The sequence below is a fragment of the Convolutriloba macropyga genome, chromosome 5 (assembly GCF_964194025.1).
Source record: "Convolutriloba macropyga chromosome 5, txConMacr16.3, whole genome shotgun sequence".
NCBI classification, from domain to species: domain Eukaryota; kingdom Metazoa; phylum Xenacoelomorpha; order Acoela; family Convolutidae; genus Convolutriloba; species Convolutriloba macropyga.
In genome coordinates this window covers 32136517-32162962 of record NC_134472.1, presented here as the reverse complement: position 1 = coordinate 32162962, position 26446 = coordinate 32136517, and the positions used below count along the sequence as shown (strand labels likewise).

Genomic DNA, 26446 nt, shown 5'->3' with positions numbered 1-26446 from the left:
TCTCACATAGTTTTCGTTCTTTTGTTTGTTTGTTGTTATATTATCACATTAGGACAAGTCCCATTGGCGTTGAAAAAGAATCACAAATGCCTATTTATAAACTTTTCAGTGAATAGTTAAAGAGGTTAATGGCCTCAGCAATGTTCTTTGCAATTTTTTTTCAATTTCCCCATTTTTTTATTTGTTCTTTTTCTATAGTTAAAGAAGTAATTCCTAAAATTGACATGTCTCAATAGTTTCGTTCATTTATTATGCTTTCTGTTGCCTCTCCCCATAGTCTTATTTAAAACAGGCCTCATGAATGTTCAAATAGAACCCAAATCAGCATATCAAATCTTTCCAATCAATTGTTTGTTACATTCCCTGACTTATGGTCCTAATGGCTTCGACAATCTATTTTTGTAGAATGTTTGTGAATTTTGAATATTTGCATGTATTTTAGTGTTATTTTGCAGTCTGAGGACTTAGTCTACTTAATTTTGGGTGCAATTGGCCTCATAAAGTTTTATCTTAAAATCCATATAGTACTCTGTAGTTCATACTTGGTTGTTTTGAATTTTGAAGTTAATTGGTTTCCAACAATTCAACAGGTTTTTGAACTTCACAACTTTGTTCTTCTTTTGTTCAATTGGTACCTAATCTCATTATAAATATATGCCACAAGTGAAACAAAAGTCATTGAATTAGGCCAGATTTTGTATGAAGCTAAAGTGATTTTGTTATTAAGAGATTTCATCTGGTTTTGTAGTCTCCGTAATGATAGATCTCGTCGGTATTCGTGCGCTGCGTTTTTAAATTTAATTAGAAGTTTTCTTCGGGTTAGTAACAATTATTTTGCTCATCAATTTTTTCTTGAAAATGCTTGTGATTTTTTGAAAGCGGGCATCACTTCTTCATTTGGTACTGAATATTAATTGCGAAAACACACTACCGAGCAGCATTGTTTTCATACTTAGTATTACATGACTTTTGTTTACTTTTCATTGGAAATAAACAGAGTGAACAATTTCACGATTGGCGTCTTGATAACAGGTAAGGACACAAAACGGTCGTTAATACATCTCTTTCTGTTCAAATTATCTTTTATTTGAAGTTTTTTTCATAAAACATACCTTGTTTTTACACTACTCACGACATAGGATATGTTTTTATGATTCAAACACCTCTGACCAAAGCAGTTGCAAAAACTTGTTTTTTAATCGTTTTACAATTTGGTAACAAATTGCGAAAAATCATTATTGAAAAATTTCCTTCGTTGAATTTTTAATTTTGATTTTAATAAATTTGGGTAAAGGGGAAGGATTCTCTTGCAGAATTCAGAAATATATAATTGATAGATTTTTTCTGAAAAAAATGGGCATGTTCTTAAACAGCTGCATCAAACAATTTAGTCTGAGTTCCTAAAGATATCGTGTTTGAAAGATACCCTAATTTTGAAAGATTTATTGTCAGAAATACTCTTATTTATTCTTCGGGATTGCAGGAAAATTTTTGTCTTCAACTTTTAAGAAATTTTTTTAAATTTGTTTGTTGGTATTTATCCTTTTCTGGAGTTTACGATCATCTGTTGATGACTAGGACCCTATATGACTAACTAAGAGTAGAGCTCTGATTTCTAATTTTTTTCTATTACGCTTTGGCAAGGTGTATACACACTAAATTGACTCTCGTTTTTGTTCATTTTCTCTCTCTCTCTCTCTCTATCTCTCTGTCTTGTTATATAAACCTGAAATGTCAACACTCTTTAAAAATTTGTACAGAGTTTCAACAACCCTTAAACTCAGGATTAAATCTTCTGGTTTAAAATACTTTGCTCTGATGTGAATGTTTAGAATTTTTAGCGTAGGTTTAAAATCAGAATAGTGGACCGATTGTAACTTGTTTTATTTTATGTTCTTGGCGATTTCAATTTTAGTTCTTAAAGACTTAGCTAGTTCACGAGACTTAGCTAGTGTCTTCCTGAGACTAATTATGCTATAATATGACGTTATGTTTGTAGATTCTAAGCCGGGATCAGCCAAATCCGGAACCTCTCGATCTACTCTATCCTCGAAAGAAGGAAGAAGAAAGGCCTCGAACACATCCAACACCACTGTCACTTCAGGCAAGGGAACAAATGCACCACCAAATGGGAAGCAAGGTCAGGCTAACACTGGGTTAGCCCCTGTAGAACCTCTAGGTGCGTATCTATGACTTAATGCTACATCTTGTATAACAAACCTGTTATGCTGGTGCAGCAATTCTCATTATGAAGTGCTTCCTCAAAGGGAAATTTACGTTAATGTAAAACAACGCTGAAATTCGGACCAAGCTTGAGAGTGCTTCCTTAAAAACAAGCTAGTAACATGAAAATTGATTTCAATTAAGTTTTAGTAATAAATTTTTAGTAACTTCTTGTTTTTTTGAGAAAAACACCTACGTGATTCAGCTCCCAAACTAATTTACAAATTTGTTTTATTTTCAATTATTGCATTTCATAGGTAAAGATGGTATCATGGTCTGAAGAAAAGGGCTGAGTTTCGGAATGATCCAGGAATTTCAGCTCTTTCTTTCAACCATTTCAGCACAATAAGTCTTAACTGTGCCCCAAAACCCTCTGGTGTCTCGACTCGGTCCATCAGTTGTAAGTGACCGGATGTTGTAAAAATTTTATTTTAACACCGAGAATTTCAAATCCAAAAAAATAAAATACACCTTGGTCCATATACAAAATTGAACCAATACACCTTTCAGACTTAACAGAAATCACGGGTGGCACTCCAATGAAGCTGCCCAAAATGAAGAAGGAGACAAAGTTCAAAGAACCTCACATGGTCATAACAAATGTGAATGCGAGCAAGATCACCCCATCATTCATCAAGACACGACAGCTTCAGAAGAGAGATGACGATGAGAGTGAATTCAACGAGCCAAGTAAGTCTTTTCAAAAATGATATGGCTCAGGTTGAGGTCCCAGACAGAAGTGATATCTGATCTTCCATTACATGAAAACGTGCACAATGTACCCTGACCTGTCTGATCAGCGGTCACTTTAATCTAGGGCGGTCTCATTGGAAGAGCTTTTGAACGAAGGAGATTCTCTGCTTATTTAAACTCAAATTTGACAAAAAACGCAAAAAGTTGTTTTTTCCGTCCGTTTATTCTGTATACATTTTTCTGTATATATTTGTCAATAATACAATTATCAATTATTTGAAATTAGTGATAAGCATGAAAAATGGGAAGAAAATGAAAACTGCACAGTCTACGCATCACATCAAGCAGTTTGTTCGGGAGTGGTTGATTGTGACTCATTTTTAAGTCTCAAAGATTTTTCATTTGTTACTAATTTTTCTTGCTTTTAAACCCGAATCAAGGTCAAGGGAATAATCACTTGTAGCTTTTAAATGTTTGATTATTTATCAGCATAATTATATCACGTCAGAAATGCCATAACATGAGGTGTTCATTTACTTCTTTTTCAAACTTTGGTGTCCTTCAAAAGATTTTTTCAGTTGGCACTTCCCGTGTTGAGGATTTTTGTTTATCACTTGTAAGAAGTCGTCGTTTTTTTTTAATCATTTTCCTTAGATAAAACAATCAAATCCCTTACGTGGTAATCGTTATTTTCGTCGCTTTTTCGTCGTTTTCCACTTGTAAGAAATGATTCCACTTGTTTTTGTCGTTATTTTTTTGTAAGAAAAGATCGTTTCTTTTCCTCGTTTTTTACAAATCGATCGTCGTTTTTTTGTAGTTTCTTACATGTGGATTGTCGTTTTTCGTCAATTTTACAAATATATCGTCGTTTTTTCGTCACTTCTTACATGTGGTTCGCCGTTTTCTACAAATAGATCGTTGTTTTTTGTCGTCTCTAAAAACTAGGCTCAAACTTTATCTCAAAACAAAACTAAACAACAAAACAGCAATTTATATATAATATGGCTAAAAAAGTTGGAAAAAGTCTCATGATGATCTAAAACTGTGGGCCGCATTAAAAGGCCTTTGATTTAGGAGAAAAATTTTTTAAAAACTTGGAAGATTTTATTCTGATTCGATGGCCAAAACCCTATAATTAAATCGGTCACCTGGTTTAGAAATTGCACTCAGTTAGGACCTGATTTCAAAGTATATCTTGGCTCAATAGTTAGGTATTGGTTCATGAAGGATTAGGAAGAACTCATATGAACATCTATTTAAAAACAATACTATAGTAAGACCTGAGGATCTGAAAAATTTTAATTCAGAAATAAGAAGAGGGACAGACTGGAATGTCTCTTAATATAGTCTGGGCAGACTGGCAAAAGTATTTTTTACTGTTATTTGCCTTGTACAGTAATGGTTACAATTGAAAGTCAATGGTACAGCAATGAAACTCACTGCGACCAAGGTCCGGGAGCAAATAATCAACAATCGAATCAAATAAAATAAACTAAAATTCAGCGTCTTCCTCTAGCTCAACGCTTTTTGTGCATTGAGAAGAAGCGATTAAAAAACGATGTAAGAAACGACAAAAACATCAAAAAACGATCATTCCTTACAAAGAAAAGATGACGAAAATGAACGAAAACAATGAAAACGACGAAAAAACGACGAAAACGACAATTTCTTACAAAATATTGTCGCTTTTTCGTCGTTATCGTCAACACGGGTTTTATTGACGCAAAAACACAGCTTAGTTGTCAGGAGTGGAGTCGTTAAACCTAGCAAGTGTTGTTGGATATGTTGATATCATGTATTTAGGTAGCTTCTAAGTCACTGTTGTGTTAAAAAAGAGAAAATTGTTAGTAACTTTTTGGAAGGCTAACTTATCAGGACAAACTTTCAAACAACTATTCTCAGACTGCGGTACTAGACCATTTGGAGATTTTTGAGAGTACTCCTGATATTAAAGCAATGAAGTTAACTTTACTGATAGCCATCAAACTATGCGTTTTAATTTGTTTTGAAGCGTGCTGCGTTTCAGTTTACCCTCCAGCCCCGAAGGGCGTGAAACCGAAGATAATAGAGGCTGTGAGTGGGGAGGGTAACAGGGCGAAGGTGAAAGTGTGGCCACCAGATAGCCTCTCTCTCAAGATCATCGAGCCACAAGTCACAGACAGACAACTCAAACTACAATGGATGTCAGTTCAGGCTATTCATTTTATGCTTTTCGGATCTTTTCCGTTTCTTCCTCCTCCCTCCCCTAGTACGTTATGCAATCACCCCCCCCCCCTCCCCGTTGCACGGCACGTGCCATTGCATAGTAAATCATTATGGAAACATATGGCGCGTGCGTTTGACGTTTGGACGGGGCAAATAATAAAAATCCACTAAGCTGGGGGGGGGGGGGGATCATTTCATTAACGAAAATATCCTGCTTTCCATTTTCTATTCTACACTTAGCCGAGAACTATATTAAAATATGGTGAACATTTCTCTGTGCTAGTATTAATAGCATTAACCTAACAGAATGGGAAAGGTGTGCTTATAATAAAAGTTTTCTCACCTTTGTTTAACGATTGACACCAGGTCTTAACTATTGTTTTTAATTGATTTGAACTTCAGTTGAAAGTTTTATTAAATATTTGACAGTCTGTGCAATTGATTACTTTTTCCGTGCTTCAATTACTGTCTGATGTTGAATCTGCTTTAGATTACGATAATCAAAACTCAAAGGAAGCCTTATTTCAATTTTGAATACCACAGCAATAGAGGCAACAATTTTGCCATGTGTTGATTTTGGTTATGCAGATATGGCTACCGAGGTATAGACGGGCGGAACAACCTGCACCTGGTGACAACAGGAGAACTGATCTACTGTGTGTCAACGTTTGTCATCCTTATGGACCCCAGGAGTTGGGTTCAGAGGATATACACAGAACACAAGGGCAAAATCACAAGGTATGAACTCTAATTACCTACTACGGTTTAAGAATTTAAAATAATGAAAACCAGTTTGATACTCTCGATAAAAAGATGTTTTAAGGTTTATTTATAGTCTAAATCCAAATAGAAGACCACTGTGCAAAAGTCTCAGTCCTGAAACAAAGATGCTAAAAAATTCAGACGTTTATCGATTAAGATCTTACAAGATCTTGTGAAGGAAGGATTTCTTACCAGGTCTTAGTAGAATATGGTTCATCTTACAGGAATCTCGTAAGGTTTATATAGTACTGCAAGTCGTGAAATAATTTAATACTTTCCAGATTGGTGGGGAAAAAACATTCCCAAAAAAAACTAAACATATTTAGACTTCTATTAAAATTGCCCAATAATTCCAAAACGAGCAGTCCATCTTCACATGTTTCATTAATGGCTGATATGTTTTGGCAAAATTAAAGGTTCGAAGTTTCATTTTGTAAGATCTGGTGATATTATTTCAAGAAAGTTGCTCTTGTAATCTAACATCTTGCAACTTATGAACAAGTTTAATTTTGTTAGAATCTTGTAAAAATCTTGTAAAAGTAATTAAAGATTCGGCAACTCATTGTAATAGTCGTACAAGATCTTACAAGATTAACTTTTGTTTTGACTCGTGTTTTGTCCTTTTACAGTTTGGCAGTTCACTCAGACGGAGTGGTGGTAGCCTCAGGACAGGAAGACCAAGTGAACGAAGATCCCACCATCATTAGACCTCAGATCCAAAAGGCATGCGTCAAGATTTGGGACTGTGTGACCTTGAATACTTTGTTCACTGTCAGCCACTCTTACCTCAAGGGAGGAGTAGCCGCACTCACATTCACAAATGATAAGGTCAGAATTTTGCAACCTGTAGCTAATCTACTTTCATAAGTCCGATCCTGTATCTTTTTTTATTCTTACTGATGGCATATTTTTTAAGAAAACATTGTTATCAATGTTTGGCGTACGTGCATTAAACTATTTATATTCATAAATAGAGCAAAAAATCTGTTTTGATCTCTAGAGCTGAACAATTGTTATAGCTGTGGGCAGCAAAATTGACAATAACCATATATTTTTTAAATTCATAGAATAAGAATCGGTGCTTAAATATTATTTCATTATCAAAATTTCAGTGTTGTCTAAAATTTGGCTATAGGGTATTGACTAGGCGATTTGTCGGTATTCATTGCAAATCATTAGAAAGAATTTAGTTGAAAATAATCAAGTTTGACTTGCGCAAATTGAAGAAGTTTCTTTGTCACCATCGCTAGTTTTTGAAAGTGTTCGTTTGTCTGTTTTTGATAGAATTACCTGTTGAGTGTGAACGCGGACAATAGAGAGGGCTACAAACACCTGTGTGTGTGGAACAGCTCCAATGGGACTCTACTCCAAAGTGCAATAATCAACGTATCCCTCGTATGCTCCCTCTCCGCATATCTATCACACATACCAGGTACACTAACTACTCAGCTTCTGATTTCGCATCGCCTGACAAAACACTTGAATGAAAAGAAAACGGAAAGCAATAAAAGCGGTTGAAGTTTTTTTTTTGCATTTCAGCTGAATGACAGATTGCCGAAAAAAGATTTTAATCTTGCCGTGTCTTGAAAATCATAATGCTATAAAATTTTTTGCTAATTAATAACTTTTTTCGCGGGAAATTACTCGACTGTTTTGTATGATCTTGAAACTACCAATTCTCAAATCAATGCCCCTTTTGGCAAGATATTGTTTTGAGTGACAGAAAACTTTATGCATTGAAATACCATGTCAGCAAAAAGATCATATTGCACAACTTGACTTATGTTGAGTTGAGCTCTCTTTAGCTGAGAGCCTAAATGGTAAGAGATCTTATCAATTATTGGCGCACTATGTCCAGACCTTGATAACTCTTGACACATAAAAATGTAATTATTGATTCAAGTGAGACAGAAAATGTTTGCTAGACCAAATTTAACTGCTGACAAACGGAGCAAAGAATCGATAGGAATTTAAAGACGTTTTTGCATTACAATTATCCCAAGGGCCGTATCAACAGACAACAGAACACTGTAAAAGTCGTTCTCTTTTTCAACCTGATGATGTTTAAAGCAGGGTGAAATGTTGACGCCTTATTTGGTATCGAAGAGGAGTTCTCCAATTAGACTCTGCAAATCATTTTGGACCCTCATGGATTTTTATTCGTAAATTTAGAAAATTCCACTGATAAATTTTAAGCGAATCTTATGCTCAAACTAACTGATATCGCTTAAAGCTGACTCATTGGAAAAATGTGGAACCCATGGAATCATTTCGTTGGAACTATTAGAAATTTTTGATAATTTCGAAGTGTTCTCGATGAGCTGTAATAATTCTTGCTTAATCTCAAAATTTTTGCGATAAAATCTGTTTTAATAGCGCCTTTTATTTTTACAACTCGGTATGTTTATTATTTACGACCACGCCATGTTTAATAATTTTTGGTTGTCTTGCCATGATCTTTGTTACTGATTACAAATGCCAAGATCTTACATGTTTATTCATATATCTTGATAATATCTTGCCATGTTACAAGGAAAGATTTAGGCTATCCAGTTCCCGATCACTAGGTAATCGTGCTTATAAAAGTGCTTGCACCGAAAGCTCTGGCAACATTGTGACAGAAGTAGTTTTGTTCAGGTGAGGCGTACGATGAAGTGTGGATCTCAACAGGTGGCAAAGACACCCTCCTCTTCCACACTTACGACTGTGACTCTAACCAAATGACAGACATGGAACCCAATTTCGGGGTACGTTATGATCTTCTCTACATGATCTCTAGCCACATTTACTATACAGTGATCCTAAAAGCTGTTTATTTCTCAACGTCATGGTCGAAGTCTAGTGTCCTGCAAACATACCAAACGTTGTTTTGTATTGAAATCAGAAACAAGAATATAATAAAAGTTCTCAACTTAAAAAATGTGAAAATTACACTGCGTTTATGACAATGTGTATGTTGAAGAAAGCTATTTTCGTTTCTAGCAAAATTTTAAAGTATATCTACATTTAGATGCTTAGACTGTCGCTTATATTTAACTATATTTGCTTATAGAATAGCTTATTTATCGCAAACATTTAATTTATTTGGTGGTTCTTTTCACGATTCGAGATTTAATTTCCAATGCCTTTTGTGAACTAACCGCTTTTAGCTTGCTAGAGACTAACTTTTTTTTGCTTGGCAATTTTCAGAATGAGCTCAGACACGGTGCAAAACAAGTTAGATCACTTAAAATGCATTTACACACTTCTTACCGTTTTTATCACACTTTTAATCAGAGAAAAGTATCGCCCCTCCAACACACAAACAAAACACCAAACTTCATCTGTAGTTGTTATTACGGCTCATTAAAACAGAGCAAAGCATGTTATATGCACACTCTACATGTAATTGTCTGATATTTTAACTACGTATGCTTTTTTTGTCTGCCGAGAACTCAGTTGGCTATTTTTAAACGTCTGTTAACAAATATGCAAAACTTTCTCATCTGTAATCGATTGCTTTTTCGACTGAAGTGACCTCGATGAAAATAAAAGTGGATACAAGTCAAATTTCTTCGCATCCAATGATTAGGTTGCATTACAATTCTCTGTAGTTAGTCCCACAAAGTTGCAACGCAAGCGAACGTTCGAAAAACTCACGACATGAAATTGAGCAACGATGTGCTGATCTCTGCATGTTTTAAATTTGAACTTAGACCTTTGAAACGTCCGATACTATCTATAACCGGTGACCAGAGAATAGATCGAAAGGACAACAGATTGAAAACAGAAAAACGGGACAATAAATCGAAAACTAATCTCTTCTTATTGGTTGAAATTAAGCATTATTTGCGAGCTGGCTTATAATTATGGCGATAGCCATGCTATATCGGCTGTGGGACTTGATATGAATCTATCACAACCGAACAAAATGTCAGAACAGAACATGTTATATGCCGCATAATAACTGAGCGCTCCAATCTGATGGGCCCATACGCAATTTGAAAAATTTAATTTTCTATTTTTGCTCCAATTTTTGTTTTCAATTTGTTGTCTTTCGATCTATTGTCCTAGCACCTCTATAGACTATCAAGTCCCCCATGCCATTGCACTGCCTTTTTCAGCAAAATTAGAATTCCCGTAACCTATGGTAATAAACAAACAACAGTGACATAATATTGAATCAAAAAACAGAAGCAATCTGATGTAAGATTGTGTAATTTCCTCGAGCTTTTTATTAGCTCTCAAGCCAAGTTTGTCACAATTAGTTTAGCCCTGTGGTCTTTTTTTGAAAAAAAAAATTTTGCATGACCATTTTTTTGTCTAATTCTTTTAACTTTTTGTCCTCAAAAACAGGATAAAAAGTAAAGGCTGGAGGGCATTAGGATCCCGTAGAGCCTTTCTGTTGAATAGTCGAAAATATGCGAATCACAGAAAGTCTTTTTTTAGACATATACACAAGGTGCGAAGGGCAATACTTAGAGATTGACTTCTCCCTTCTCCCACATCAGCTCCCTTACACCCCTGTAACCTTCACCCCTGCTAATCGTTAAGGCCGTAATGGAAAAGCCTCGTGCAGCCAAAGAGCCCCTCCCTCATCACGCCCCTTCATATAAACTTTTTTTGAGTAAGAAAGTATGTGCGAGAGGAGATGTTGTTTTAAATACTATTTCTTCAGCCATCCTTCGCTAACAAAGTGCATAATTTTGTGTTTAACCATTAAAATAATTAGCTCCGAAGGCTTGAGCAATATCGCTACATATTTAGCTGCCGCGCTCAACTGAGCTTGTCGTTATTTGCGGCTATTTCTACAAATTCACTGCTTTTTATAGTGATAGTTTATACTGCTTGCGAGCTGGCAGAGCTTGATTGGTTGATTAACTATGTCAACATATACTGAGACAATAGCACAGGAGGATTGCATCAGAGAGCGCTGAATGTATTGAAATTGTGTTGCATGTAGCTTTGCTACAAGCTAAAGCTACTCACATTTCATCACATATGGTACTTCACAATTAACTTTTAATGCATTGGCATTTTAGAGAAAACTAAAACAGGTGAAGCAGGAGCCAAATTTGCATGTTGCAATCATATTCAACTGTTAAATCGGGAATTATCAAAAGAAGTCTGTTTTTAGCAATTATAAAGAAAAGTTTTATGACTCCAAAATCAAAAAATACTGTCTAATCCACATAAAAATATCTCCAGCTTCACAACAACTCAGTTATATAAAAAATGTATTATGCAAGACCAAATGAGAAGAAATTATCTCTTCAAAACCTTTTTTAACTAAATTCCCGTGCGCCCAAGCAAAATTAAACGTACACAGTATCTTTTTTTAACTGCTCCTGTTCAAGAAAAATGTGCACCGTATTATTAATATTTCAAATAATGTTCCAGCTGAGTTCTGGAATCATCGAAACTTGACTTTATCCAGCTGGCTTCTCTGACAGTTCTATAAGTTTTCACAAATATTTTTTTGAGAAATTAGTTAACAACTTTTAGTATTATTAGAAGTATATCCTAATTTGGGAAACAAGACTATGGTGTGCCTCGAGCAAATTGCTTGCACCTTTGAATTTTATTCTTCAAATGATGCACAAAAATTATAACTCATGATTATAGATTAAATTCGCTGACAAAAAATAAATAAGAAAAACGTTGTCAATACTTCTGAGAATTAATTTTGAACAGTAACTTAAAGCCCGAGGTTGAGAAAACTGAGGTACAGAAAAACTTTATCACAAAGATATAGGAAAACTTTAGTTCAATTTTTAACTGAAACATTTAAAGTAGAAACAACTGTATGTATCTAGGTGCCTACAAAGTCGGTAACTCGAATTCAAAACATAAGTACGTAACTCACTTAGCCAGACGTCTCAATATCTATTCAATCATCCAATCCTTATGCCAAATTAGAAGAACTTCCACTCTAGAAACGCAAGCAGTGCTATTCAAATCGCGGGGGCCGTTTACAAAATTTGCAGTATTTTTTTTTCTGATTTACCAGAACAGCAGCCAAAATGTATCAACAAAAATGGGAACAAAAACTCAATTGACAAAATTTTTTTTCAATTTGAAAACTACTTCTGATGAAAAAATTTTCGCCATGCAGTCTGATTATTCAGAAAATAAAATTTTTCATGCAAAAATTTTACACGATAAAAGGCTCTTAATTTTGACCAAAAACTGAACCAAGGAAAACAAGAAGGCCAGTAAATTGTCCAAATAGTAAATACATAAGTTAACATCTTGACAACTAGGTTGTAAGAGATAACAAGGAGGCTCGGTAAAGTGCGTTCGCACATAATAATCCGAGCCCGCTCATCCACGTTTTAATTTCATTATCTACCAAATGATGAAGAGATAGAAAACTTTCTATAAATTCACATACCGTTCAACAACCAACTAGATGAAAAAAGTAATGTTGAAATACAGGACCGATGAGATGTACCATTTAAGATAGTACTGGACAAGACAAACATAAAAATCAAATACTAGCAAAAATAAATTACGCTCAAAACTCGAGGACTACAGTTGAAACAAAACACTTAATAAGAAAAGGAAATGGAATTGGATAAGACCTGGACTAAACAATTTAACCTGTTCTTCATTCGATTAGATATGGCACCTGTCAAAAACGAGGATTAGTAAAGGGTCGACAAAGAAGAGCAAAAAGGGGCAATTTTCAAAAATACGTTTCTACTTTCAAAAACAACCATTTTTCAATTTGATTTAAACAAATACGTATGAACTCAACTCATTCAGAAAGAAAGTTTACACCTCATTGGAAGCAATTGAGACCTGTCATTATCCATAATATGAAGACTACCAAAAGAACGGCAAAAATAAAAAATAAATCAAATAAATATAACAAAGCAGCGTCGCAACCGTTAAAAACATATTAAAAAAATGTTAATTATCTTCAATTGCAAACATTTTACCATTAGTGTAGGTTGATAATGTCGCAAGGAAACAAAAAATTTCAGAAGCGGGAAAAATATCCAAAAATCACACCTTTATGAAAATTTGTAGTACCAAAGCGAAGAAATCATTAGGTTAAAAAAAAACAAAATAAACATAAGTTCTTAGTCCACCAGAATGTGGTCGCAACCTTTCCTTATAAAGACGAAGCTATAAAATAGACAGAAGTAGAAATGAAAGTGACGAAGCTCAAAACTCCACCAATTTTTTTGAAAACAAATATTTTCAAAAATTCAATCCAAACATAAGCTTCCGATTTAAAAACAGATTAAATTGAAACTGCTCAGGAAGCCAGTTGTACTTCTAATTAGTAGGACTTAATCATAAGATGACAAAAACAACAAATTCAGACAGAACTTAATTTTTCACAATCAATTAATCAAACCCAAATTGTTGAAGCCGTCAAAACTATAAGACATTGAAAACCATTATCAATTTTAAAATAACAAAATGGATTTGCACATTTTGCTTGAGTCTCCGTTGGTCTTTGGTTTGAATTGAGTCTTTTTTGAAAAAGGTCTTCGTGAAAACGACAACAAAACAACAAAAAGCACCAAAGCTGTTGACCAGTATCGAAAACTCACACACTTTTATTCAATTATAAATTTTGAAGACGTCAGTCAAAACAAACCAAAAGCGCAAATTTTTGTTGGAGCAACAGAAAGTTAATAAAATCTGTCAATAATGAGACTAAATAGATAGACATAATGAGTCAAATGTGCAAAAATCACAAAATTTATAAAATTTTTAGTGAGAAATCAAGAAACCATTAGTTAAACTTAAAACCACTATCAATAGTTTTTTAATTGACTTGAAAAAAAATGTTGCCGTGTTTATATTGAGACTATGCTACGTCTGAAAAAAAGAAAAATTATTTGGCAAACTTCCCTGACACTTTCTTAAAACAAATAAATTTACAGTCCTAAGAGGCATTAGAAAACAAATGAACGGATTTGATAGGTTCAACTTTAGCTCTCAAAAATTCCAATTGGATCTTTGATTAATATTAGGAAGTTGAGAGGCTGCGAAAATGACATATGAAGTCAAAACAAAAGAAATCAAACAAAGTTTGCCAGAAAACATTGTCAAAGTCAATAATTTAAGAAAAATTTAAGAGAAAATTATATTCCTATGAAGAGATAATATATATTCAGTTGCCTCTTTTTGTTGTAAAAATGATTTGTCCGTAATTTGGCTGTAATTTGAAATGATTGTAGTCAGTAATTAACATATTAATAACAAAAATGCGAAAACATATTGAAAAAGACCGCACCCCAATATAATCTGAAAAATTAATGATTGTAAGGATCCAAGATGAGTCCAAACCTAGCCCCAATTTTGCTGTAAGTCCAGCCAAAATAATAAATTAATCCATATGTTTGCAAAAAATCAATTAGTGAATGAAATTTTCCATTAAACCAAAAAAAATTTTGATTCAAGTTAGATATTTATTGAGTTGATTTTTCCAAAAAAAAACCGGCAACGTTTTAGTTCCAGAAGACTCCTATAGGAACTGAAAGTACAACAAGCGTTTGTTGCAAAGATTGTAACAGCAGATGTTAGGTCTCTACTTCTGGAATACTTAAACAAAATGGGATAAAAGAGCGTATTTGGAGCCATTTTCGAATAAAAGTCTGCAATTTGAAAAAATTGTTTTACAAATTAATCAAAAGAATCGAAAAAAACCGGTTGACAATACTACTCAATCCTTAAAATAAAATCAATAACATGGTTGTTGACAAATTCAACAAATTTTAGACGAAAATTTGCGACATGTTCGTCAAAAAGACGGAAAATGTGAATAAAAACAACGAAATGTCGTCTACTATTCACAAAAATTTAAACATCGATAACTCACTATAGAACACGAAATTTAAAAAAATCTTTAATTTTATATTCTACGCTGTACGGGCTTTCTGATGATACCAGCCTCAACTCTCTACGATGAAATAATCGATCGGCCAAAATTGGCTGAACAAAAAAACCCATTTGAGTATATAGTTCCTACCCCAACAAGTGGGTTGGAACATTAACTTTTATCTTTTGTATTATAATTTACGCCCAAACAACTTAAAGAGTTAGCAAAAAGTACTGCATTCAGAAGACAGGTAAGTTAGTCGTTAGTCGTTTAAAAAGTCTCATAATGAAAATTGTTACTATTAATTTACAGTCTGTTAAAACAATTATCAGCTATCCGTTTATTCTAAAATTGGAAATTGATATTTGTATCATTCATAGTCGATGAAGAATAGTGCAATGCAATCTTGCGTAAATAATTTGTTGGTCATTGTCATCCATTAACATTTAGCTTTTCATTTAAAGTTTTATATAGTTTAAATTGCAATGAATGATATACACGTCTTCACATGTTTTGAATACCAAATTCCTAAAGTATAATTTAGGACCAGTTTGAAACTGTTGTGTTAATTTCTAGTTTCAAATCAAACAAAGTGATTCCTCCACTTTTGTCGTGGAGTTTATTTCAATTGAATAAATTGATTTCAATGGAAAAAAGCCAAAAATGTTGGAACTGTAAAAAACACTGTCTGTCAGATTTTTAGCATCTTTCATGAAGTAAACTGCTTTTGGATTCAAAATTTCTCAAGGCAAAAACAGTTTTTGACAACGTTTTCTGTTACAAAAAGGTTTTGTCTGCATTGTTATGCGTGAGCTGCTCAATTCATTCTCTATTAAATTCTTTCACGATTTTTCATGATTACCTTGCATGAATTAATTTCATGCTAGAATAATTTTTTGATTGTTTTCGTGTGAACCAGACAGTTTTGTTCAGGTTGTTTGACTTTCACTTATCCAAGTGAATTCTGTGATAAGAGCGCAGCACAAATGAGAGGGAGTGGTATCTGAATTAACATACTCAGAAGTAGTAAATCAAGCCTGCCTAGTTTTTAAATATATTTGAGAAAAATTATTAGCTATTCTTTCCTCATAGATTGTCATAAAATTGTAAAACGATAAATTCAGCTTTCGGGAAACGATAAAGTTTCGGGAAACATAAATACGGGTTTTTTGCAATGAACAAAACTCTAAACAAAAATATCCGCTTAATGATGGAGAGAAATGTAATGTTTGGTAATGTTTATATTTTTCTTGTTTATTTTTCAAAATCAATAAGGAATTTTGTACTATTCCATTGTTTGCTGTTATAATTCCTATCAGTTTTGAGATATTTTTTATTTTTATGAGAAGAAGCTTTGAAATGAAAACAAAATCTGACAAAATTTAAGTAATCGTAATTCAGAAAAACAAATATACAAGGGCATAAACTGGAGTTTTTTTAGAATATGTCCAAAACAGTGTTGTGTACCCTATTAGAAAAACTGTAAATTATTTACGCTCAATTAAACTAAATAAATACTTAAAAAACACGTTTAGATTAGCCAGTTACAATTGATATTTTGGACTTGACTTCAAGATAGAAATTGCCGATCTTTTGAATTGAAAATTGTTTTTTTTCTGTGATCACAAACAAGATGTGTATTCCTATTTTGCCTAACATTACAGTCGAATATATGTTGGGTATATATAGGTGAGTAAAGCCGAAGCAAAAAATCTGTCAAGAACTTACACAGTATGTTATGTCAAAGAATGCAAATGTTTACAGTCTTTGATTAGTTTGATCGGAATCACTAGGCCTTGCTGTGATGTTATTTCTGTGAATACCAAAATTATACTCAAGTGAAGGCTTGAATATAATAGTAACATGGATTTTTATCTTGTTTCTGTAGAGATTTTTTTGGAGAATTTCCTAAAAAATTTCTCTTAGCACCAAAATAATTTCGAATTAAAAAACCTACAATCCAGGCTGTTGATTTAAGTTTATATTTTGAATGGTAGTGAGATTTAGTTTCTGTGAATCAGTTAACCCAGTAAAATGAGTTTTTTTCCATTTTTTTACTATATGTTGAAAAATTAATAGCTTATTTCAGATGAAAAAGAACCCAAAATCAAGTAGCTTTTGAAAAATATTGTTTTCTGGGCTTTTTAAAAAAGTACATGTTTTTTATTAAATTTATTAATTGCTCTTGAACGAAGTACAGCTATTATTGTAAACGTGTGTGTCTTTTTTTATGCAAAATTTTTGCTTGACAATTTTGACTTTTCGAGTGACTTATACGCTCTTGACTTTATGCGTTACGCGTGATCTAAAATTCTTTCTTAATCACAATTTCAAGCAGCTGAATTCAATTGGCGGCAATTTAATACTAAATGTCAAATGAAAAGTGCGCCGAAACTGGTGCCATCTTTTTTTTACTTTAAATCTTAATAGTTGCATATGTGAACCTCTAATGTGGTTATTTGAAGCCCACTATTGAACTTCTTAGTCCCATTTAGGCTCTGCTAATGTTTTGGCGTTTCTTTTCATTAATTGTAACATCATCTTATTATTTTTGAAGCAGTAAACAATCATTACCTAGTAATTGTTAGCATTTAAAAAATTTGGGCCTATGATGGATGGGAGTGTGGATGGGAGTGACAATTATTGGTCACTGGCGTCTTTTTAATAAAGCATTGAAAGGAATTCACAATGACATAGGATAAAAGTCTTTAAAAGTGATTATTTTTGCAACGGGTTCTATTAAAACAGTATTATTTGGTTCTTCCTAATCAAAGCAAGCAATTAGGTACTGTAAGTTCAATCCGTAACTTTGATGAGTACTTGTACTTAATAACGCTATTTGCTGAAAAAAGATTGTCAGGCGTTTTTGCGTTATTCTGAAATTTTGCGGCGGGAAATTAGTGGTGGATTATTTCAGCTATGAGGAAATAAAGCAAATTTAACAGTTTCCTTAATCCCTTTCGAACCCAAAACAAAGAAGAGTGTCGAATCCGAGTACAACCTGTTTAACTAATTGCCGAGTAATGTTAACATTAAAAAATAAATAATCTTGTCAACGGTATAGTTTTCTTTCGGTAAATGAAAATTCTTACCAATCGTTTTTGTAAAGTGCCATTTCTCAACATGCTAAGTTAAACCTGGTTATTTATAAAGCAAATTATAGACCAAACCATTACATTGCCAAAAACGCATTTGCTCGATTGCTTATACTCGGCTCGTAACTGTTTAACTTATGTATTTTATGCACATGTATTAAGATCAGGAAAGTAAACGAGCGCAAAAAGGTCCGACAGCCTCAAATTTTTGGATATCGGTCACAAGTTTTTGTATTTTACAGTGCGCGAATAGTAACGACAAGTGAATTGATTCTAATCCTTTGATCGTGTCGCCAACTCTATTCTAGTCCTTTGATTTTGGGAGGTTAGTAGCCATTTTTCGCAGTGCTATTGGCACTAGAATTTCTGCTACAATCAGCGACGAGGAATGGCAATTTGTTCGGTTATTTTCGAATTGTCACTGATTACGGAGAATACGGGGAATCAACGAAATTACAGTTCAATATATATTCGTGGCGGTAGATTTTGCAGGATTGTTAGCACTTTATGCATAAAACGTTCAGTTTCATTTTTCTTATTTTTGAGTAGTCACGGGTTATTAAGACTAATTATATAATTCTAAAAACTAAACTTAAATGCTAATCGCTAAATGATCTTACAAATGTTACGATTTTATTGTTACTAATGAAATAAGCAATCAATTGAAGTTGAACAATTGACGTTGCCAACTGTTTCTTCAGAATTGAAACTCTTTTCAAAACTTTTGGGCAAGACGTGAAATAAAGGTAAACGCACTTGTTTAGAAAGAGGAGCGTGCACCTATTTATGTGTGTTCTGTGTTTGACGCATTTGGCTACCTATACATTGGGGACTCAAATGGCAAACTGACCATGTGGGATCCCAGCAAGAACATCGTCGCCACTCTCGAATCCTGTCACGAAGTTGGTTGCTTATTCTCTTCTTTATATTGATCTTTTGAACAATTGCGCCAACTATTGCAAAAAGGAAGGGAATTCTCGAAAAAAAAATGTGGAGCAAATTTTTTGACAAATCAGAACTTATCTGTGCTGTAGGCTGATGCGCAAATCTTGAATATTGTGTTATCCAACATTGAGCATAGTTTAGAAGGCTTAGTTGATTTATAATGTTTATACCATTTTGACACAAAATAATATTACAATGAATTGTTGGCAGTGAAAAGGGTAACAACAGTAGATACCCAAACTTATCCAGCACTATTAAGAACATATTCGTTTACGCTACAAGGACGCTGTTAAACCAACCGCTTAAATAAACGAATCCAAAAATTTGATTAAAAAATTGTTAACGAACAGTTCAATTTGCTAAAATAAGCAACAAATAGTCTAATAGTCTAATTTTCGTAGATATTCATTCTACAAATGGATGTTCAATCTTTTGTTCGATTACAGGGTGCGCTATTTACAATATTGGTTAATGAGGATTCAACCCAGATGATGAGTGGGGGTAGGGATGGAACAATACACGTTTGGGACATCTCCACGCCTCCAAATTTCAACAAACTAATCACTTATAAAGTGAGCCCTTTTCACAATATATGATTCCCCAGGCTGATGCCCCAGACCGAAAGTCGATATGTCCAGACCAAAATGAACGCACCGGAGGGGGGGGGGGGTCGTCGTGCGTTCAAAATTACACGGTCTGGAATGAAAAATGAACGAACGAAAGTCTGGACAGAGGCAACTTTGAACTCACGAAAGTCTGGACAGAGGCAAATATGAACAAACGAAAGTCTGAACATAGTGTCTTTTGAACGCACGAAGAACGCACACATAATTTCGAACGCACGAAAGTCTGTACATAGGTACTTACCACCTGGGACATAAACCTAGGTCCCTAGTCGATAAATTACCATCCTTAACTTCTATCATCCTTATTTTAATATGTGAACGCACATTACCTATGTTTAACCTTGAAGCCTTTGTATTCCAATGACACTAAAGACAGTTTGACGTAGATCGGTCGGAATTGATTGATTGATTGATTTAAATTATGATGTGCGGATGCGTTTTCTCATAAGTTGGCATATAAAATTTAAAAAGATGGACGTTCAACATTAAAGAGGTAACAATTGGGAAGTTAATAAATTTTGAGCGGATCCATGGCTGAAAAATATTGCCATCGCTCACACGTGATCTTAACTGATTATAAATGTTATTTTCATAAGGTCAATTGAAATCAACCACCTTTAACTTGAAAATAGAGAGATTGAAATATTTCAGATGCCAGACAACCAAGGTGCTTGCAGAATGTTGGCCCTCTCTAACAACCAACTCTACGTGGGCTCAACTGCAAATTCAATCCTCAATAAAACTATAGTAATTGCAAACAACAACGCAAACAGTGAAAACAACGAAAACGCTCCAACAACTAATTTTGAGTCAGAGTGGAGCGTTCTTACTCAGGTTAGTTTAATCATGTGCAACTTTGATTACACATTAATAGGACAGTCATATATTTCTTGCTTTTAATGTGAATTTGAAAAAAATTACATTGACGGCAATTTCATTAAATGAGAGTTCGTTGAATTGCCTATGATAACAATTCCGATAAATCAACGCAGTCCTTGTCCTTCCCAAGTCGAGGTATATGTTTGATCTCGTTTATGACGAAGACCGTTTTTAAACTCACATGAACTGCTCGGGTTAGATGGAAGTCAAAAAGAACTGATCATGAGTAGAGTAGAGTTGTGCATGTTGTAGGGTCACTACGAGCAGATCAGAGGACTGACCTCTCTGCGGAATGGACTGCTGGGCGGTCACTTCATCACAGCCGGATACGATGGCATGGTGCTCCTCTTCAACTCAGAGCAGAAAAGAATGGTCTGGAAACACGCGCTACAGGTCAGCCAATCAGCAATTCACTCAAGTTGACGAATCACTGTGTTGCAGTGAAATTAAAAGAAAATTAATTGCAAAGAGCACTGATATTTAAGCAATGAATATATAGGTATTTTTCGGCACAATTTTGATGAAGTTTACCAGAATTGTGATGAGTTTTTGGCAGAAATGTGTGATAATTGTGCGTTTCTCTAAGTGCTCTCAACAAAGCTTCTACCAATTTTCAGCCATGTTTGATTTATGCATTTTTTCCTCTGACCGTTTTTTCCCTTGACCAACAAATTTTTGCGACTTTCAGTCTTGAGAAAGAAAATTAATTGGTAAAAACCGAGAGTAGTTTACCGAGGAAGTCACCGAAGAGCCATTCAGCTTTTTTCTTCCTCCGAGCCTTTGAAGATAGATTTCTGTTTGGGTACGTAAGCAGGCGCAACTATTGTGAAAATTGACCTGTAATTTATTGAAACTAGCTTCTCTTACTTCCAAGCATAGTGTGGCTAACCATCACACCAACTGTTTTAAGCTCACTAAAACGTCTTAGGCGTCTCCTATAACCCATTCTCTTGTCCCATATCTGTAATCAAGTATACGTTGAACTAATTGTGCTTCTCGTCAGGCTATCTCAAGCTTACCCAGGTTGAAGTGCCACACCAAAAGTAGGCATGTCCAGACCGTCCCAGACAGAATATGCTTAAGACGCGACAGAACATCTCAACTTTATCCTATGAACAATTTAAATTAATTAGCTCGTTCTCTCTCTCTCTCTACATTCTAACACTTTCTAGCTCCCCCGCCAGTCGTTTGATTGCAATTCGTCCGACCTTAGTCGCTTATGTTTTTCTCGATAATTTAACTCTATCACCTCATTTTTTTAAATGCAATTTCCTTGATCATGGTATTTCCTCTTTTTTATTGTGAATAACGGCTCCTCGACTCAGAAAAAGTAGGGACCGTTATAGCTTTGCCGCAACTATATTATAGACATGCCTAGTCTGGCGTACATATATTCGAGTCTTGTTTTTGTGTGATTTTTGAGCAGATTTTATTTTTGCTCTTTGTAAGAGAATGTAGATAAGGATTCAATTACATTGTTCTAGGCAGTTTAGCTTGTTAAGTTTTTTATCAGTTTTAAGTTGCGGGAACAACCAACTCGTTTTGGTTGCGATAAGGACAAGAGTCAATGTTTTTTCATGTTTTAATTCTGACTTGATTGTTGCACGATATGCTCCAGGGGAAAGAGGAGGCCAACTAACACATCACAGAGGTTTGACCAGATCGTCGAAGAGGGTGTAACCCAAGTTGCCTAGAGGACCGTTTCGAAAAAAGGTCAAGAAAAAATTGGGTTAATCAGCCAAAACGCGTGCCAGGGCGGAGACCGGGCGAACGTAGGTGCCGTAAGCCGTTTTCACCTTCACCACACGGTGTTGTCCATCTCGTCCAGGGTAGACTTCGAGAACACGTCCAAGGGGCCAAACTCCACGTGGAGTCATATCTTTCAGCATCCAAACGATGTCGTTGACTCTGAGTGGTGTTTGGTCTCTATCGCTCCATTTGGACCTCTTTAACAGTGTTGGAAGATACTCCTTGACGAGTGGTTTCCAGAAATGGTTGACCATTTGCTGCACATTCTTCCAAGACTTGAAACTGGCGGGTTCTTGGCTGTCGAACTTTCCTGATGGGAGAGAGTTGAATGGTCTGTTGATCAGAAAACGGTTTGGTGTGAGAGGCATTTCATTTTCTGGAATGTCAGCGACAATCGTTATTGGTCTGGAGTTCAATATAGCTTCGGTCTCGACCAAAATTGTCCTGAACACATCAAGCGACAGTCTTCTGGAGCGTAGAATGATCAATAGAGTGCGTTTCGCGGTCTGGATCAAGCGCTCCCAAATACCGCCAAAATGAGGTCCATAGGGAGGATTGAACTTCCAGGTTGTGTTTGTTGCTGCCATTGCTTTGTAGATTTTGTCGTTGTCGAGACGTTTCAAAGATCTTTTTAGTTTCTCAGATGCACCAATAAATGTCTTGCTATTGTCGCTGAGCATTGTTGTTGGCTGGCATCTGCGGCTTACAAAACGTCGATAGGCGTTTAAAAAGTGTCAGTGTTGAGATCGGGACAAGCTTCAAGATGGACACACCTAGTAACTAGGCAAGTGAAGATGAGGCCGTAGTGTTTTTCAATCTGTCCTTTGGCATCTTCTATATAAAACGGTCCAAAAAAGTCGACTCCTCTGTTCGCAAAAGGATACTGGGTAGAGTCTGTCGGGAAACGGCAGGCAGGTAGGGGAGCCATGACGGGTTGAATGTTTTGAGCGGCAAATCGTCTGCAGAAAAAACATCTGTACTTTATACTCAAATGTGTTTTTCTGAGTCCAATGATGTGGTATCTTTGCTGCACAAAGTCTTTCACTGGCTCTGTTTCTTGGTGAACGCAAATGTTGTGTGCATGCTCTATATAGAGTCTCGCTATCTTGTCTTTTGCGTGCAGTATAATCGGAAATTTCTCGACTTCGAGGTTATCTGGCGCAAATTGCAATCTTCCGCATGACCGAAGGATTCCATTGTTGTCCAACATTGGGTTGAGCGAACGGATTTCGAACTTTGAATCTATCCTGAAACCACGTTCCAGGGCTTGGATTGTTGAGAAGAAGAAATTTTGCTGCGACATTTTGATCAGCCGATTTCTTGCAAGAATGGCGTCTTCTGTTATATACTGCTGATCTTTAGGCCTTTGCTTTTTGATCAGAAAGACCAAATTGAAGACTGTTAAAGTCAGGAGCAACTTGTTCCAGATTGAGAACCGTGTCGGGTCGATTATTTGCTCCGACAAATTGCGTGAAAATTCATGCGTCGCTAACACATGCTTTGAAGAGTTTGTTTTCTGGAGCGGTGAGCTGTCTTGTGGAAAAAAATGCTGGCGCTGTTAGCCACTTGGCTGGAATTTTGTCTGGATTGAGACCACAACTCCGTGGTCAGCTGGATTTTCTTTGGTGGTAACGTGTTTCCATTGGTAAGCACCAGTTGATGCAAGGACTTCTTTGAGGCGATTCGCAACAAAGGCAGGTTGCTTCTTGGTTTTCGATAACCAATCAAGTACTACTTGACTATCTGTCCTGATTGTAGAGCGAGTAATATGAAACGATGACTCTTTCATGATGGTTGAAAGAAGGCGCACTCCGATGACTGCGACTTCCAACTCTAATTTGGGTATGCTGATTTGTTTAATTGTGGCAACTTTGCATTTGCCTATTAAGTAACAAGTTTCAACATCAGTGCCCTAAATTAGGAACTGTTTTCAAGTATGCAACGGCTGCAACTGCTACAGCTGAGGCGTCGACAAATATATGGATTTCATTTTCACTTTCTGGTGAATGGCAACTCTTATTCAGAGTTCTGTTCAATGTCACGTCTGGTGAAGAAAAGTATAAGTCCAAATTCTTTTGAAGTGGTTTAACTACTTGAGGGGCAATTTGTTCGTCCCATTTTTTCCCAAGTTTTCACAGTTCTTGAAGAACTATTTTGAAACGGATCGTTGATGGCGACATTACCCCTATTGGGTCGAAGATCGAGGAGACAAGACTAAAAATCTTACGTTGAGTGTATGCTGAGGCATCTTTTGGGAAATTAGTGAGAGGTTTCATAAAAAAGCAGTCTTTCTCAAGATTCCATTTAACACCAAGAACTCTAACAATAACTGTCTGGTTGTCTTTGTCTTCTGGAGGGATTTGGTTTAGAACTAGAGAGCTGTTTGAAACAAATTTTGTGAATCGGAACCCACTTGTTTGCAGACAATGTTTTGTTTCAAGAACTGCTTTACAAGCGTCTTCTTCTGTTGCATGTGATTGGATGTAGTCATCCATGTAAAAGTGCTTTCTGACGGCTTTGAGGGCTTCTGGGAATTGTTGACTTTTCTCTTTGGCACAATGGTTAAGAACGTATATTGCGCACGAAGGCGAGCAATTTGCTCCAAATATGAGTCTGGTAAATTGGTACTGTTGTATCTGATTGTCTGCTAACCAGAGAAATCGAAGAGCAGATTGATCAAACTGATGGATGGCGATTTGCATAAACATGCCTTCGATGTCCGCAAGGACCGCCACGGGATGTTGTCGAAATCTCATAAGGACACCTAAAAGGTTATTAAGGAGATCTGGTCCAGTAAGAAGGTTTGAATTAAGCGATTGGCCGCGGAAATTTGATGCGGCATTCGCAACTCGGCGGACTTTTCCGGGCTCATTGATATTTTCCACAGGATGGTGTGGCAGGTACCAATTTCTGTCGGGTTGAGGATCTTGCATTTCCACCGGTTTGACATAGTTTTTCTCGAGGTCTGTCAACAGAGTCTTATTGTATTTTTCTTGCAACGAAGGCTTACGCTGAAGGTGTGTATTGAGGCTTTTGATTGGTTCAGTGCAGAATAGAAGTTGTTTTCTAACTTTATTTCTGATTTCCAGGGCAGTTTGATTTCATATCTCTCGCCATTGTGATTGATGGAGTTCTTCAAAATATCAAGAAGCTGTTCTTCTTGCTTTTTGTAAACTTGTTCACGGTCCTTCTGAATGCCATCTGCTTCAATACTCCATAACTGTTGAACAAGTTCGTCAAGTCCGGGTTCATCTGTTCTTTTTCTTGACACATGGAATATAAATTTCTTCTGCTGACTTGCGGGCTGTTGAGTGGTGGCTGAGATACAATTCTCATATTCACCAGCGAGGGTCCAACCAAGTTTAGTTTTCACACCAAACGGTTGATTTTGATTGCCAGGTATAACATGTGTAGGATAGGTGAATGCGAATGCGTTAACACAGAGGAGGGCGCCGATTTTGCCATCGGCAATATTTGGGAAATGTATGTGGCGCAAACTGTTGAAGGCATCACAAATTTGATTAAGTTCAAAACTTAAATTCAAAGATTAAATTTTTGCAGCTGCGACGTTCAGAGACGGGGTGCTGAACGTTCGAGAGAGTTCAAACGATATTCCAGTTGACTTATATGGAGTTATTGTGATTGCCTCAACAATTTATGAGAGGGACTTGCTGTTCTCTGTATTGAGAAATTGTAGTGGTACTGACTGTTGAGTTTCACGGGGAAGCTCAAGAAATCCGGCTATGGCGTCCAATACAAAGCTGAATTGGCTACCGGGGTCTATGAGGGCGTAGGTATCGAATGCTTTATTCCCCTTGAGGAATGAAACAGGAATAAGCTGCAATTGCTCATACCAATTCTTCGGTGTTTCTGAGCATTGGTTGATGCTGTACAATTGGTTAATTGCATTGCCGTTTAAATTACGTTGTTGCACGTTTTGCTGGTTTTGGTTTTTGAAAGTTTGGCCATAACGACTGTTGTGGGCTTTGTTTGTTTGACTTTTCTATTGAGATGATGTATTTGGAGTTTGACTTGAAGCTTTGCTACTAGACGTAGCTGTTGGATTGTTACCAGAAAAGACTTCAGTAGAAAAAGCTGCTGTAGGTCGTTTGATTTGCTTGGCGTGATCATGAAGGGTTGTGTGGTGGAATCCACTGCAAACCTGACACCGTTTTGGCGATGGGCACGATTGTTTGTGGTGTTTGTTGCTCAAGCAATTGGTACGCAAATTGTTTTGGCTGACAGGGTTGTATCGATCACTTGGTGAGCACAATTGGTACTGAGGGCTTGTGGCAATGCTGTGTTCTTGTTTGCACTTCTCACAAGATCGTTTTGTGTTAAAAGTTTTATTCGGAACGTTTTGTGAAGTGGACGGTTGTTTTTGCTGAGGCGCAAAGTTTCAATGTTTTCTACTGTTTTCCGCTGATGCATTATTGACTGAAACTGCG

General features: G+C 35.8%; 1 protein-coding gene across 5 annotated transcripts in view; it reads left to right on the top strand.

Moving 5' to 3' along the window:
- The window catches only part of LOC142339326 (uncharacterized), a 116068-nt gene that overhangs the window by 48310 nt on the left and 41312 nt on the right, over positions 1-26446 (top strand). For 4 of the 5 annotated variants that reach the window (XM_075389293.1, XM_075389296.1, XM_075389294.1 and 1 more), the window contains 12 exons: positions 2000-2179; positions 2734-2913; positions 4943-5099; positions 5710-5859; positions 6513-6711; positions 7168-7315; positions 8521-8630; positions 9073-9099; positions 18564-18701; positions 19191-19316; positions 20022-20204; positions 20502-20642. In XM_075389293.1, the coding sequence (XP_075245408.1) occupies positions 2000-2179; positions 2734-2913; positions 4943-5099; positions 5710-5859; positions 6513-6711; positions 7168-7315; positions 8521-8630; positions 9073-9099; positions 18564-18701; positions 19191-19316; positions 20022-20204; positions 20502-20642 (1739 nt within the window). The remainder of the gene's footprint in view (positions 1-1999; positions 2180-2733; positions 2914-4942; positions 5100-5709; positions 5860-6512; positions 6712-7167; positions 7316-8520; positions 8631-9072; positions 9100-18563; positions 18702-19190; positions 19317-20021; positions 20205-20501; positions 20643-26446) is intronic. The other variant, XM_075389295.1, reaches the window with a different exon arrangement.